Here is a 16,822-nt window from a genome sequence, read left to right as displayed (position 1 = left end):
AACAAAGATTATTAAGCAAATTAAATGCAGATAAAATAGAATAAACCCAGCTTTTCATAACTAACACAAAATCAGCTACTTCTCTGGTAAATCTGAAAACCGCATCCTCTTTCTCATTCATATATCCAAGTTTAAACATTCTCCGCCTCAAATAATATTTTCAGGGTTTTATCCAAATGCCTGTGGCCTCGAACCAGTACTAAATTTCTTGGTCTAAGCTAATCAGTATTTCCATATCTTTTTCTTTCTCGGAAGCATTGCTTTGCATATCTGTCTTCAGCCAAGATCAGCACAACTGATCCAAAGTGAAACAAAGACCTTTTCAGCTTTGTGTGTTGCCCATAACCTTAAAAAGTAACTAGAAAGTTTCACCAGAAGGCTTAGGCAGGATGGTGTGTACCTTGCACGCTCTGAATCTCTCCTGTCTCAGCAGAAACTCATTAATTCTGGGAAGCATAGCTCTCAAAAATATTGTAAACAAGTCACTATGGTTCTAAAAATAATGATAAGACAATCATTAACACCGTTAGATACACAGGAAAATCCACTAGTCATTAATTCAAAATTCAAAAATCCAAACATAGAAATTAATAATAATAAAACCACGTGTATTAAATCAAAATTGTCATTTATTTACATTTGTATGGGTACACGTTATCGCATACTCATGAGACAATGAGCGTCGTCACTTCCAAATTTGAGATGTTGGGGTAATTGGTGGTGAATCATTTTAAAATACTTAGGTCTAGAACAGTACCAAAGGAACTCCTACTTGGATGTCCTTGGGCCAAGATGAGTAAACTCGAAAAGTTAGACTACTTTACTCAGCATTAATTTTGATTCTAATCGATGGAATGTTTACCCCCAAATCCTATTGATTTGCGTTTTCCCAGGGTTCTGTGATGCCAGTTTTGACAAATTCTGCCATGATGTCAATGACATTCACTTGCACGTCACCTTTAGAATTATGAATATGTTTGGACCAACCTGTAGTGCATTGAAGAGCTAAGTGTCTCTCCTGGAACCAAGCTGTGTGTCAGTAAGCAACTGATAACGGAATAAGTGTTGCTCAATCGCATATTAGAGCCTTCTTCAATCGTTTTACTAATTATTAAGAGTAAGGTGAGGGGGTAGTAACTGTTGTGTTTTGAAATGTCGCTCATGAATGGACAAAACAAAATGGGCAATTTTCTAAATGCCCAAGTTGTAACTGTGATGGACAAACTTAGCTCATACTACAAAAGCTGTAACTTTATCAGGAACCACAGATTGGCAGTGTACCATGCTTTCAGTTATTTCTTGTTACAGTGTAGTGTATCAAATAGCTGAAGACTGACATCTGTGATAATGAGTACACAAGAAGGACGTTGTGACTGATGGCCCATCTAGATGGTTCCAGAATAGTCAAGATTGTCTTTTTCACTAGTTTCTCCAATAACTGAGCATTTGTTATATTTTAAAAGCCTCCTTCACTTGTTAAGTGTTTAACATTTCACCATCACTGTAAACGGGATGTGGCAGAACTGCAAGACAATGATTTGATTGATTCTTTATGGAAGCACTTAGTTCTATTGACTATATGCTGCATATTCTTCATTCGCAAATATCCCTGGGTTATAGTTCCACAAGATTGATACTTTAGATTTAACGACGTTTCTGGCATGCTTTCTTTCCTGTGCTGTTCACTATATTGAGAATATGCCAAATCACGAGATTCAAAATTGTGGTTGAATAAACATTTGCAGCAACTAACAGTCCACACCACCTAATGGATGTCCAGTTTTGAATCGATAAAATTGTTGCATATATTCACTTAACACCCATATTGGGAAGGAGTTTGCCTGCACAAGATATGTCAATGCTGTGGTGCACAGATGCATCTTCAACAAGGAAATTAGTGAAGAAGAGGTCAAGTGCGTCTTTCCCTTCTGTTTGTTTCATTAAAAACTCCCCCAGATGTAGTCCTGTCATTATCTCATTCTGCACTTGATAAGATAGGTTAGTCATGATGTAACCAACCTTCACTCTTCTGAAGGTCTCTGAAGTCTTCCACCGAGTACATTTTGACACTGACACCGTTCTGTTTCATCCAATTTGTGTTCTGTTTGTTTCAAGTTCTCATTTGTCTGCAGAAGGTAGTCGATAGTAATCAGAAAGAGATTCCATTGCTGATATTTAAATAGAATCCGTGACACCTCCTGGCATCCAGAGTCAATGTTCCACATTCCCAGTGTTGTGTGCAGTGTGCTGCCAACTTTGACAAGACTGCCCTTCGTATGGGACAATTCATTGCAGAAAACAATTCAGGAGACCAACAGTATACTGACCTTCATTGAAAGTGGATGTGAAGTCGGGATATCTTCAACCTAAGGAATTACATATTTAAAATAATGGGAATGCAGTGTGGATTCATTAGACGGATTCCAGGTATGGCAGGATCATCCTATGAAGCAGACTAATCTGACTTAGCCTGTACTCTTAGAAGAATGAGAGGTGATCTGATTAAAACGTGAGACATTCAAACAAAGCTGCACAAACGAGGTGCGGCAAGAATGTTTTCCCTGGCTGGGGGGTCTAAATTAAGACTGAGATGAGGAAAATATAACTCACTGAAAGCCTGTGGATTGCTCTAATACAGAAGGTGGAGGAAGGTGCAGGAAACTAGAGCACCCAGAGGAAACCCACGCAGACACAGGGCGAATATGCAAACCTCATACAAACAGTCACCCAAGGGTGTAATTGAACGAGGGTCCATTATCACAAAGCTGGTCTTTTTTTTTACTAAAAGCTGTTCCTTGGCTGAAGGATACTGTGTTCTTGATTTTTTTTTTCAGAGGGCTAATAAACCAGGCTGGGCTCCAGGTCAGTCTGGTTTGCAACAGAGATGGAATGGACTTTGAGAGGCATTTTGTTTATAAGTAAAAGGATGAGACTTCAGGCCAAAGTGGTAATGTTTTAGAAATGACCTGTATAATGAAAAGGGAGTGGTCAGCTCTAGCTGAGCAGTTTAGTTCAGTCTTGAACTGGTGAGGAGTGCAACAGTGGGCTGTGTGGAAACTCTCTCTCTCTTTCTGCCCTTCAACTTCAACCTGTAAGCATGTATTCCATTTATACTGGTTTTTAAAGGGAGCTTGCTTATTGGAACTGTTGTGTATTTTCCGAACAGCATAATTAAGTCTAGTTTGGACAGACTGAGTTCTTTCAGAGTTCTTTATTCTGTTTTTTTTGTGATTCATTGTGTAATGTGAATAGATTTGTGTCTGTTTTAAAATCTAGTAGCCAACTGAGCTAGCTTACACTGAGTAAGTTTCACTGTCCACTTACTGAAACAAATTGCAAAGTTATGGCCTGAGTTGCCTCTTAAGAATGTTTTGAGTGGTTTGGCCTGGTCCATAACAAACTGGGGATTCTTTGCAGGATTTTAAACAGTAAGTGGTCGGTGCTAGTGTCTTTATTTCAGGTGTTTGTTTCGTTGGGTAGACAAAGCTTGGGATAAGAATGGCTCTTTCAGTCGCCAGAAGTTTTCTGGATGTGGATGCGATGATTTTGGAAGTTTTGCAAAACGTGAATAAGACCACGTTGCACTAATGAGCAGAAAATCTGGAATTGGAACTGCCTGCTTTTGTGAGGAAATGAGAGAAAATTGAAGCAATAGCTCAGCATTTAAACTTACTGGAGAAACATCAGAATCGATAGAGATGGCAAGAATTCAATTGCAAATGAAACAGCTTGAATTAGAGGCAAGAGATGAGGAAAGGAGCAGAAATGAAACAGTTTGAGTTACGATTAAAAGCAGAAGAGATGGAATAAGAGAGAGCAAAGAAAGAAAAAGAGAGAGCTTTTGAACTCCAAAAACTGATCCTTCAAAAGGAAAATCAACTTAAAAGGCTGGAGATAAAGACTGAGGGTAGGCTTAGTGAGGAAAAGAGTGAAGATGAGCAAGCCCCTCGTAGTCAAAAACCTAGTGAGAAACTGTTTAAGTATGTTCAAGTGTTGCCTAAATTTGCTGAAAAGGATGTCAAAGCGTTTTTCATCTCAGTTCAAAATATGGCTAAACAAATGCAGTGTTGTTGATCTAAACGTAACTTGTAGTAGGGCTGGTAACGTGCTCGCACGACTATCAGAGGAGGTATCTAGATGTATGAGAAGGTGAAAAAAAAACAGTTTAAGTGCATATCAGCTGTTACCAGAAGACTATAAAGATCGTTTCAGGGATCTAAAGAAGGACCCTGGTCAAACCTGATCAATTTGAAAGGATCAAATATAGTAATTTTGATAGACGGATAATAGCTTTTAAAATTGAGCAAACCTATGACACTCTTACAGAGGTAATTATTTTAGAGGAATTGAAAAAATCACTGCCTGAAGTAATACAAACTCATGTGGAAGAGCAGAGAGTTAAAACAGCAAGGCTAGCAGCTGAAGTGACTGATGATTATGTGCTGGTCCATAAAACTTGGCTTGGCTCCCAGAATCGATTTCAGTCCATGAGGGATAGACACTGGGGCAAAGAGAAATCCTCACATGGAAAGGGAAAGGTAGATGCCAGTTAAGATCACAAGGATAATTTGCCACAGGGTTAAAAAGAAACCCTTGATGGGGAAAAAGAAGATAAAAAGCTCTTGTGTTTTCATTGTAATAAAGTGGGCCAGATGAAATCACAGTGCTGGTGAGCGAGGGGAAAGCCAGATATATGAAAACCAGACAAGCCTGAAAGTTTCGTTGAACTAGTAACAAAAAGCACAAGGGAAGTTAGACAACTGCTTCAGATTTTACAAGATGATCAGAGATTCGTTAAGGAGGAAGTGCCAGATCTGTTTAAAAAATATACATGCAAGGGTAAAATTTATTCACATATGCCAGGAGTAATGGTTAATGAGATTGCAGTATTAAGGGACAGAGGCTCCTCTCAGTATGTAGTGTTAAAGGATGAGAAGATATGCTGTCCTGAGGGACTATTGCCAGAAAAGGTACTTGTAACAGGAATTCATGGTGAGACAAAAAGTGCTCAGTTATGTAAGGTGAGACTAAAGAGTCCAGAGAGGAGTGGAGAGTTTGTGGTGGGTGTACTGGATAAACTCTCAGCTTCAGGAATACAATGTCCTTGGAAATCATATAGCTGATTCACCAGTAGGCGTGCTGCCTACTCTAATTGAAAATCCAGTGGAGACATAGGCAACTTAAGACCTGAAGGATGTTTATCCAAGAATTTTCCCTGATTGTGTGATAACAAGATCACAGAGGCACAATTTGAAGAAAAAGAGATCAAAAGGCACAGATAAGGAAGTCGACATAGTGTTATGCGAGACATGTTTTGATCAGATAAGTGGAACAGAGAAGGAGCAAATAGGTAAACATGCGAGAATCATTAGCTTTGCTAAGCTGATTGAATTTCAGCAGAAAGATGTGGAGTTAAAGCACCTTATATCAAAAGGCATTTATTGAGAAAGAAAGTGAATGCTTCCCTGCGTATTATTACTTAACTAATTATGTCTTAATAAGCAGTTACAGTGACTGGAGCTCACCTATAGTCATGGTACTATCACAAAGTCAATGCTGTTACAAAAACCGATGCATATCCAATTCCACGGTTGGAGGACTGTGTTGCAAAGGTGGGACAAACAACTTACATTTCTAAGTTGGATTTCCTCAGAGGCTACTGGCAAGTATCTCAGTCAGAACGAGCAAAGGCAATTTCAGCTTTGATAATACCAAATGGACTATATCAGTTCAAAGTCATGTTGTTTGGTATGAAAAAAGCTTCAGCAACATTTCAGAAACTGACTAATAAGTTCATTGCCGGATTACCTAACTGTGTGGTGTGCATTAATGACCTGGTGATTTTTAGTCACTCATGGAAGGAACATTTACAGCATTTACCGGACTTGTTCAATTGACTTTGGAAGGCAGCCTTGGTGGTAAACCTAGCTAAACGTGAATTTACCAAAACCAAAGTCACCTTCCCAGTCTATTTCCACATATCTCCCCATGTGATAGCAATAGCTCTTGCAGGTCATTTTGATGCTCTTATGGAATGTAATTCAATAATTTATCCCAATTTTTGACAACTTCCTCATTGTCCAATTTGATTTGAAGAATGTCCAATTCAGAATCCTCTGAATTCAGTTCTTCTTTCTGTGCTGTAATCTTGAACACCTTCTCCCCTTGCTTTCCTTCCCTATCAAAATACCTTTTGAGCATATTCGTATGATCCACTGTGTGAGATTTCTTCCCGTCTGGAGTCCTCACTTTCCTCTTGATTTGATCAGGTGAATCTCACCTGGCTTTAAGAGGCTCACCTGTTGCTGGAAGTAGCACAAATACCTTATCCCCAGTTTCAAAATTGTGAATTAATGATTTCTTATCCACTTCCTCTTTCATTGTATGCTGTGATACTTTTAAGTGATATCTAGTCAACTCTCAAAATCGATTCAGTCGTTCTCTCAAATGTGATACATAGTCCAAATGGGTGGTCTCTGAAGTTTGACTTATTAATTTCTCCTTAATCAATTTTAACGGTCCTGTTACTTCATGACCAGAAATTAATTCGAATGGTCTGAATTTGGTCGATTCATTTAGCACATCTATGATTTCAAAAAGTACAAATGGAACTCCTTCATCCCAATCATCTTGATAATCTAGACCATAAGCCCTCAACATGGTCATCAGAGTTTGAGGTCCTCTCTCTCACACTCCCTGCGATTCTGGATGGTATGCAGTAGATTTGAATTGCTTTATTCCCAAGTTAACCATAACCTCCTTGAATAGCTTGGAAGTGAAGTTGATCCTTGATCTGACTAGATCTCTACTCGTAGTCTGTATTGAGTAAAAAAATCAATAATTATTCTGCAACCCTTTTTGCTGGATGTTGTCTAATGGGATTGCCTCTGGAAATTGAATCGACACATCCATTATTGCTAATAAATACCCACTTTTTGTTTGAAGTAGTGGACATTTGCAATCAATAAAGACTCTTGAGAAAGGTTCCTGAAATGCTGAAATAGGTATTAAAAGTGCAAGTTTTATTACTGCGTGTGGTTTTCCAATTAGCTAACATGTATGACACGTCTGGCGAAATTCAACTACACCTTTGTGTAGTCCAAATCAGCAAAAATGTCTTTGTATTTTAGCCTGTGTTTTCCTCACCCCAAATGACTGTCAAGTGGTAGCCCATGTGCCACTAGCAGCACCTCCTTTCTCTACCCTACTGGCACAAGTTGATGAATCTTTGCACAATTTTCATCTGCATGAATGTGTCATTGTCTCCATTTTCTTATTAAGACATCATTTGTTAAGGAGCAACACAGGAATATATTCACTTTCTTTCTCAGTAAATGCCTTTTGATAAAACTGTTTTAAAACCTCATATTTCTGCTGTAATTCAATCAGCTCAGCAGAGCTAACAATACTGGCATGTTTATCTATTTGCTCCTTCTTTGTTCTGCTTATCCATTTATCTGATCAAAGAGTGTTTCGGATAACACTACATCTGCTTCCTTATTTGTGCATTTTGATCCCACCTGCTTCAACTTATGCCTCTGTGACCTTGTGATCACACAAACAGGGAAAATTCCTGGATAAACATTTTTCAGGTCTTAAGTTGCCTGCGTCTCCACAGGTTTTTCAACTAGAGGAGGCAGCACACCTACCAGAAGGATTTAAAGAGAGAGTTAAGAAGAGCAAAGAGAGGACTTCAGCATTTTTTTGCAGGTAGAATAAAGGGGAATCCTAAACCTTTCTATCGGTATGTGAGGAATAAAAGGATGGTTAGGATAGGAATAGGGCCAAGGTTAGAGTGATGCTGGAAAAGCACAGCAGGTCAGGCAACATTAGAGGAGGAGGAAAAAAATCGATGTTTCAGGCAAAGGCCCTTCATCAGGAAACGTAGGAATAGGGTCAGTCAAAGACAGAAGTGGGAAGTTGTGTGTAGACCCTGTGGAGATCAGAGAGGTGCTAAATAAATATTTCCCATCAGTTTTCACTCGGGAAAAGGAGAATATTGTAGAAGAGAAGAATGAGATGCGAGATAATGGACTAGAAAGGATCAAGGTTCATAAGGAAGAGATATTATCAATTCTAGAACGTCTGAAAGTAGTTAGGTTCACTGGGCTGGATGGGCTTTATCGCAGGATTCTCTGGAAAGCTAGGGAGGAGCTATTGGATCCTTTGGTTTTGATCTTTGAGTCGTCATTGTCTATGGGTTTAGTACTGCAAATATTGTGTCCTGGTTCAAAAAGGGCAGTAGAGATGACCCCGGTAATTATAGACTAGTGAGCCTTACGCCTGTTGTAGGAAAAGTTTTGTAAAGGATTATAAGATATAGCATTCATAACCATCCAGCAAGCAACAATTTGATTTCAGATAGTCAACATGGTTTCGTCAAGGGCAGGTAATGTCTCACAAACCTAATTGAGTTTTTTGAGAAGGTGATGAAACATTTTGATGAGGGTAGGACAATTGACGTGGTGTTCATGGACTTCAATAAAACCTTTAATAAGGTTCCACAAGGTAGGTTTTTGGAGAAAATGCAAAGGTATGAGATCGAGGGTGCTATCGCAGTTTGGATTAGAAACTGATTTTCTGTAAGAAGGCAGTGAGTGGTGGCTGATGGGAAATTTTCAGCCTGGTGTCTGGTTACTAGTGGTGTGCCACAAGGATCTGTTTTGTGACCACTATTGTTTGCCATTTTTATAAATGACTCAGACGCAGGCATACGTGGTTGGATTAGTAAGTTTGCAGATGACACTAAAGTCAGTGGAGTAGTGGACAGTGTGGAAGAATGTTGGAGGTTGCAGGGTGACTTGAATAAATTGCGCAATTGGGCTGAGAGGTGGCAAATGGAGTTCAATGCAGATAAATGTGAGGTGATACACTTTGGGAAGAATAACATGAAGGCAGAATACTAGGTCAATCGAAAGATTCCTGGTAGTGTGGATGTGCAGAGGGATCTTGGTATCTATGTACACCGATCCCTGCAAATTTCTACCCAAGTTGATAGTGCTGTTAAGAAGGCATGCAGAGTGTTCGGTTTTATTGGCAGAGGGATTGAGTTCTGGAGCCGTAATATTAGTGCGACCACACTTGTAATATTGCGCACAGTACTGGTCACCCCATTACTGGAAGGTTGTGGAAGCATTGGAAAAGGTGCAAAGGAGATTTACCAGGATGTTGCCCGGTCTGGGAGGGAAGGTCTTATGAGGAAAGTCTGAGAGACTTGGGTCTATTCTCATTGGAAAGAAGCGGGCTAAGAGCGGATTTGATAGAGACATGCAAGATGATCAGAGGATTAGATATGGTAGACAGTGGAGGTCTTTTTCTTGGGATGATGACGTCAGCTTGTATGAGGGGGCGTAGCGACAAGTTGAGGCGTGTCAGATTTAAGACAGATGTCAGAGGCAGGTTCTTCACTCAGAGAGTGGTAAGGGCAGGGTATGCCCTGGCTGCTAATGTAGTTAACGCAGCCACATTAGAGAGACTTAAACAATCTTTAGATAAGCACGTGGATGAAGATGGGATAGTGTAGGGGTTGTCATCAGATTAATTCACAGGTCAGCGCAACATCAAAGGATGAAGGGCCTGTTCTGTGTTGTATTGTTTTATGTTCTATGTCCTACCACTGAATCAGCTCTATCATTTGCAAGGACAAATTGTATTCCTGGAGCTGTACAGTACTCCAACCACAAATTCTCCACTCTTCCCTCAACTCTTCAGCCTCACTTTACGTAACTAAGCACATTTTGTCTCACCATAAATTCCTGTTACCAGTAACTTCTCTGTCAATAATCTCTCAGGAGTGCATACCTCCTCATCCTTCAGCATTACAGTTTTAGAGAATCCCGTGTCCCTTAATATTGTTACCTCCTTATCTACTACTCCTGGCCTAGGTGAATAATCTTTACTGTTGCATGTATATTTTCTAAGCAGATCTGGCACTTCCTCCTTATTCAACCTCGGATCATCTTGTACAATCTGAGGTATTTGTCTAACTTCCCTTGTGCTTTTTGTTACTGTCCAACAAAACTTCGACATTTTACTGGTTTTCCTATACCTGGCTTTCTCCTAGCCCACCAACACTGATTTCATGTGGCCCACATTATTACAATGAACACACCGGAGCTTTTTTAACTTCTTTTTCCCAATCAAGTTTTTTTTTAACCTGTGGTAAGTTATAATTAAGATGTTCACTGACATCTACTAATCCCTTTCCATGTAAGGATTTCTCTTTTCCCCAGTCGTCATGGACTGAAATTGATTCTAGAAGCCAAACCGAGTTTTATGGACCAGCTCATAATCATCAGCTACTTCAGCTGTTAACCTTACTGTTTTACCTCTCTGCTCTTCCACATCAGTTTACATCACTTCAGGCAGTGAATTTTTGACTTCCTCCAAAATAATTGCCTCTCTAAGAATATCATAGGTTTGATCGATTTTTAAAGCTCGTATCCATCTATCGAAATTACTCTGTTTGATCCTTTCAAACTCAATATGGGTTTGACCAGGTACCCTCCTTAGATTGCTGATTCGTTGTTTATAGACTTCTGGTAAAGGCTTATATGCACTTAAAATGGCTTTTTCATCTCTTCATATTCCCCAGATACCTCCTCTGATAGTGATGTGAATACTTCACTATCCCTACCTATTTCATTTGGATCAACAAAATCCACATTACCACTGGCCACTGCATTTGTTTAGACACTTTTTCAAATGTGAAGGAAAAAGGCTTCCACAACCTTTTCATCAAATTGTGATAATGCTTGAACGTACTTAAACAGTTTCTCCCTAGGCTTCTGGCTATTAGGGTCTTACTCATCCTCACTCTCTTCCTCACTAAGCCTCTCTCGCTGTTTAAAATCCCACAAAGATACCCCAATCTGTCATGGACTGGGTCAGAACATTCTTAAGCAGACAGCCCCAGACCATAACTTTGCAATTTGTTTTGGTACGTGAACAGTGAAAATTCCCAGAGTAAGATAGCTAGGTTGATTGGTCCTAATCTTACTCTAGTCATTCTTTTATTCCTGATATACCTGTAGAAAGCCTTAGATTTTCCTTGATCCTACCTGCCAATAACGTCTCATGTCCTTTCCTGGCTCCTTTTAATTTCTCTTCACGTCTTTCCTGGCTAACCTGTAACTCTCAAACACCCTAACTAAGCCTTCATGTCTAATCTTAACATAAGTCTTCTTTTCCCTCTTGACAAGAGCTTCAACTTCTTTCGTAAACCATGGCTCAACTGCTCGACCAATACCTCCCTGCCTGATAAGTACCTACTTATCAAAGACACGTAGTCGCTGTTCCTTGATTAAGTTCCACATTTACATTGTGCCCATTCCCTGAAATTTCCTTCCCCATCCTATGCATTCCAAATCTTGCCTAATCACATCATATTTGCCTTTCCCCCAGCTATAATCCTCGTCCTGCAGTTTATACCTATCGCATTCCATCACTAAAGTAAACATATTGTGGTCACTATCACTAAAGTGCTCACCTACTTCCAAATCTAACATCTGGCAGGTTTCATGACCCAGCATCAAATCGAGTGTGGCCGCGTCCCTTGTTGGCTTATTTGCATACTGTATAAGGAAATCCTCCTGCACACATTGGACAAAAACTGACCCATCTAAAGTACTCGAACTGCAGTATTCCCCGTCTATATTTGGAAAGTTAAAGACCCCATGACAACTACCCAGTCATTCTCGCTCCTATTAAGAATCATCTTTGCTAACCTTTCCTCTACATCCCTGGATAATAGAGCATGATTTCCCTTTCATAAATCCGTGCTCACTGTTCGATTGTGTGACTGTTTTCTAAATGCTCTGCCATTAAATATTTCCTAATGAGCTGCAGCATGTTTAACTCGAATAATGTCAGCCTTCAACTGGTCCATAATTTCCTGTTTCTTGCTTTCTCTACCTCCTTTTTTAACCAGTCGGTTTATATTAGATATCCATGGACACTGTTCCAGGGTTTACAGAAGTTTGAAAAAATGACTAACGAAGCATCCAATATATCCCAAGCCATTTCGTCAGGGGGCTATGGGGTGTAGATTTTCAGGCCCTGGGAATCTATTGGCATTTCTTCACATCAATTTCCCCAACGCCGTTTTCCTACTAATACTGAAGTCTTTTAACCCGTACCTCTAACGAGACCATATATTATCCGTCATTCTTGATACATAGAAACATAGAAGAGAGACGTAAGATTGGGCCACTCCATCCTTCAAGTCTGCTCTGCTATTCCTTATGATAATGGCTAATAATTGAGTTCAAAACCCTAATCTTACCAAAGCCCCATATCCATTGATTGCAGTAGACACAACAGTAATTTCTACCCAAGCTTTGTCAAGACAGAACTAAAGTTCATACTTAATTGTTCTGTCATCTCTTTCTTCGCAACCTCCCAAATTTCTGAATGCGAGTTATCTACATTTGTCTTCACTCATGCTTTTCTCTTTACACACCAGTAGAATTTTTTTATGTTCAGTTTGTATTTTCCCTGCAAGGTTAATCTCATATTCCACTCCCCCGTCATAATCCATCCCTTTATCCTTTTTTACTGAAATCTTTTCCATTAATGTATACAAATATCAAATATCATCGGTGCATTACTTATGCGAATTTAACATTGCAGTGTATAGATACAAATGTGCACGTTAAATAAATACATAGGACAAATTTGTATGCATGTAGGTGGGCATTGATAACTCTATATGGCCGTAGAAATGTTTTGAAAACCATAACAAAGGTGAGTCAAAATAGGTGGAGCATTAACATAGCTACTATTCCAATCAGAAAACTGTACGTGTGTCACAACTGAACCAGATTTCCAACAATAGGAAAAAAAACAAATAGACTACTTCAGTAGAGATACAAACGGTATGCTGCTAATAATTTAAATACATCTCATAATTAAATATGACTTCATGCGATGTTTTGCAAGGAAACTTTTTTCTCACACGACATGCGGAAATAATTTGTTGTTCACACAGTAATTCCTTGTTTTTACTTCTAAGTGTCCAGATGAAAAAAAATCTAAAACTTGCTTTCTCATTTGTGTTTTCAGGCATACAGCAGCAGACCGCGGGATTTGGAGCAATCCTCCATTGAAAGATGCTCTTCAGGACAATATGGGATGGGGTTATATACTTCGGATAAATGCGAAGTGGAACCTGATCCCAGAAGGCTCGTAGAAATACATTCTCGAGCCTTGTAGGTGCGCTGAATGGGTACATTGTGACTCGAATTAATGTTTTGTCAGTGTGATGAGAAAGTTGACAAAAATGTATTTGGTCTGCTTACTCTGGCTAACTTAATTGAAGAATATTACTCAAACTTGCATCACATTATGTTCCAAGATGAATAAGCTCTGTACAGTCAAATTGCATGCTTCCCGAATGAACGACGGCAGTGTACGTCACAATAATGTTTGGCTATATATAGATATTAATAAAGAAAATGTCTCTTCACGTAGTTGTAGATGAGCGTACCCATTTCATAATGATCTGGAGTTTTGCACCGTAAGACTGTCACCTGTATATAGCACCTGGTATTCCTTGTTTACTGAAAAGACAATTTTAATTGAATATGTAACACACTTTCTGGAAGGACTACTGCTTTTTTTTAAGCTTGCTGATATACTATTCTGCATTTACCTTATTTGAACGGAATACCCCACCAACCCCACACCCCATTACCTCCCAACCATCAGCTCAATCTCTCCCAATTCTGATCATTCCCCCGTCATCTATTTCTGGACAATGCACTGAGTCGTCATTTTTTTCTAAATGCAATAGAATAAACATAATGGCCGAGTCATGGATATATGAATAATAAGCAAAATATATATTCTATACACAACATGGGATGGAGACGAATGTTGATATTTTTCAGAACCAATGTGCAGATGCTAGTGACGAGCAATTGTGGACCATTAAGAAGGCAAATTCATACTTTGAACGGCTTCAAAGACTTTATTTTTCTTACTTGTGCATTGAAACTTAATTTTTAATCTATCTACTCCATCTACTCCATTGAGTCCAGTTAACTTGCTACGTTACTTGATATCAGTGTCTATGCAGAAGCCTTCGACAGAGACACTTAGATTCGTCAATGTTTTAAAAGTGCATTTTGGTGTTAGTGAATCCAATTTACTTAATAAAGAAATAATTCTGATTCAGAGCATTCTGTCTTGCATCCTTTTTAGCTGCAATTCCATTTGCTGGCCGTTGGATATCAAGCAAAACTGGTTTTATTTTCTAATTCTAAATGTGTGTGAAAATGTGCTGCTCAGTTACATTGATACAATGCATTTAACTTTGAGGATTAAAATTCATTGATATTGTTTAAAAAAAACTAACATTGAAAACGTGAAATATCACGCACCATCCAATTATTTTTTGGTAAACTTCAATCAATCATCATGAATCAATTGTTGTTTGTCTATAACAAAATTATTTGCACTGTAATTTCGAATATGGGTATTCTACTTCCATCGAAGATGGAAACCCATTTCATTAAAGCATAATCGAATCTGTTGGTCAGCTATTTGAACTAGATTTAATATAAATAATAGACATTAAGCACTTTTTGGCATTTGGAATATTAAAAATGCCCATCAATCTTGAAATATCATTTTTTAAAAATATCTGAGGACTTTGTACTTGAGACATGAGTTCTGAAGACAATAACAAAGAAACTGATTAGGCACTTATACTAAATAGGTACAAACACAGCAGCAGAAGAGGCAACAGTAGAATTTAGAGATTATGGACAGTGACTTCTGCAATATTCAGTGAACTCTATACCATCAGCTGGATGACTTCAGCGACATGGAAATATAATTGTTCATGCAGCATAATTTCAGTCAAGATGGTAATGCCAATACAATGATCAGAAATCGGAGCAATTGTCAACCATTCTTGCTTGTAATGCAAGAGGGAAATCTGCTGGGACTAGGTTCTTCAGGTTTTGACATTTATTGATTATTTAATAGTGGTGAAGGAAGTTGTTATTAAAATGTGGTGGTGGCTGACATAAAACGCACACAGTTAGCACCCAAGACATAAAAGTTTGGTGAGCGTGGCAAGTTGGGAGTATTATTGTTAAGGCTTGTCATGATCGGAGATCAGCCAGCGCAGGGACTCATATGGGTGATGCAATTACATAAGAGTGAGTTAATTTATTAATGTCATGCTTCATTTCTTAATATAGAAGCACATGTCCCTAAAACAACCGAATATTGGTTAATAAACGTTTCTTTTTAATTGTGCACCATTTCAGATTAGAACAAAACAAATAAATTTTTTAGCCCAGTAACAGGACCTTCACCCCGCCAAGCCTGAGCTGAACCAAATCTACTTTCTAAACCTGATGCCCAATTCCAAAGCGTCCATATCCCTCTGATCCCCACCTGTTCATGTATCTGTCCAGACGCAGCTTAAATGAATCTGCCATGCCTGCCTCTACTATCTCTACTGGCAACGTGTTCCAGACACCCACCAAATTCTGTGTAAAGCACTTGCCACTTGTATCCCCCTTAAACTTTTCACCTCTCACCTTGAAAGCATGACCTCTCGTCATTGAATCCTTCACCCTGGGAAGACACTCATCTCTGGGCAAAAGTGAGGACTGCAGATGCTGGAAAACAGAGTAGAGATCAGAGTGGTGCTGGAAAAGGACAGCAGGTCAGGCAGCATCCGACGAGCAGGAAAATTGACATTTCGGGCAAAAGCCCTTCATCAGGAATGGAGGCTGGGAGCCTCCAGGATGGAGAGATAAATGGGGGTTCGGTGAGGCTGGAGAGAAGGTAGCACAGAGTACAACAAATGAATTGGGTGGGGATGGAGGTGATAGGTCAGAGAGGAGGGTGGGGAAGATTGAAAAGAGTACAATAGGTGAATGGGGATGGGAATGGAGGTGATAGGTCAGAGGGGAGGGTGGAATGGATAGGTGGGAAGGGAGATTGGCAGGTAGGACAGGTCATGAGGACAGTGCTGAGCTGGAAGGTTGGAACTGGGGTAAAGTGGAGGGAGGGGAAATCAGGAAACTGGTGAAGCCCACATTGATACCCTTGGGTTGAAGTGTTCTGAGGTGAAAGATGAGGCGTTTTTCCTCCAGGCATCGGGTGGTGAGGGATTGGCAGAAGAGAAGGTCTAGGACTTGCAGAGTGGGAGGGGGAGTTGAAAGTTTGGGCCGCAGGGCGGTGGGGTTGATTGGTGTGCATGTCCCGGAGACATTACCTGAAGCACTCTGTGAGGAGGCTTCCAATCTCCCCAGTGTAGAGGAGATCGCATTGGGAGCAATGGATACAATTAATGACATTGGTGGATGTGCAGGTGAAACTTTGATGGAGCTGAGGAAGGAGGTGTGAGTGCAGACCTTGCAATTCCTGTGGTGGCAGGGCAGGGTGCCAGGATGGGAGGTTGAGTTGTTGGGGGGAGTGGACCTGACCAATCAGTGACGGAGGGAATGGTCTTTGTGGAAAGCGAAACGGGGTGGGGAGGGAAATATATCTCTGGTGGTGGGGTCAGGTTGGTAGGGTGGAAAGTGAGGAGCAAGGGAGTTCTTCCTTGTTACGGTTGGAGGGGTGGGGTTTGAGGGCGGAGGTATGGAATGTGGATGAGATGTGTTGGTGGGCTTCTTCAACCAAGGGGGAAGGGAAATTGTGATCTCAAACGAAGGAGGTCATCTGGTGTCTTCTGTGGTGGAACTGGTCTTCCTGGGAGCAGATACGGCAGAGGCAGAGGAATTGGGAATATGGGACGGCATTTTTGCAGGAGATAGGGTGGAAAGATGTGTAATCCAGGTAGCTGTGGGAGTTGGTG

At 40.0% G+C, this 16,822-nt stretch overlaps 1 protein-coding gene across 7 annotated transcripts in view; it reads left to right on the top strand.

Moving 5' to 3' along the window:
* Positions 1–14,171, top strand: part of LOC122556422 (protocadherin-10-like) — a 176,962-nt gene extending 162,791 nt beyond the window's left edge. For 6 of the 7 annotated variants that reach the window (XM_043703053.1, XM_043703059.1, XM_043703055.1 and 3 more), the window contains exon 2: positions 13,063–14,171. In XM_043703053.1, coding sequence (XP_043558988.1) covers positions 13,063–13,212 — 150 coding nt within the window. In that variant the 3' untranslated portion in view covers positions 13,213–14,171. Of the gene's footprint in view, positions 1–7,618; positions 7,711–13,062 lie in introns of all 7 variants that reach the window. The other variant, XM_043703052.1, reaches the window with a different exon arrangement.
* The last annotated feature ends 2,651 nt before the right edge of the window (positions 14,172–16,822 follow it).

This window comes from Chiloscyllium plagiosum, chromosome 14, assembly GCF_004010195.1.
Source record: "Chiloscyllium plagiosum isolate BGI_BamShark_2017 chromosome 14, ASM401019v2, whole genome shotgun sequence".
In the NCBI taxonomy this organism is placed as follows: domain Eukaryota; kingdom Metazoa; phylum Chordata; class Chondrichthyes; order Orectolobiformes; family Hemiscylliidae; genus Chiloscyllium; species Chiloscyllium plagiosum.
This window is presented reverse-complemented; position numbering and strand designations above follow the sequence as displayed.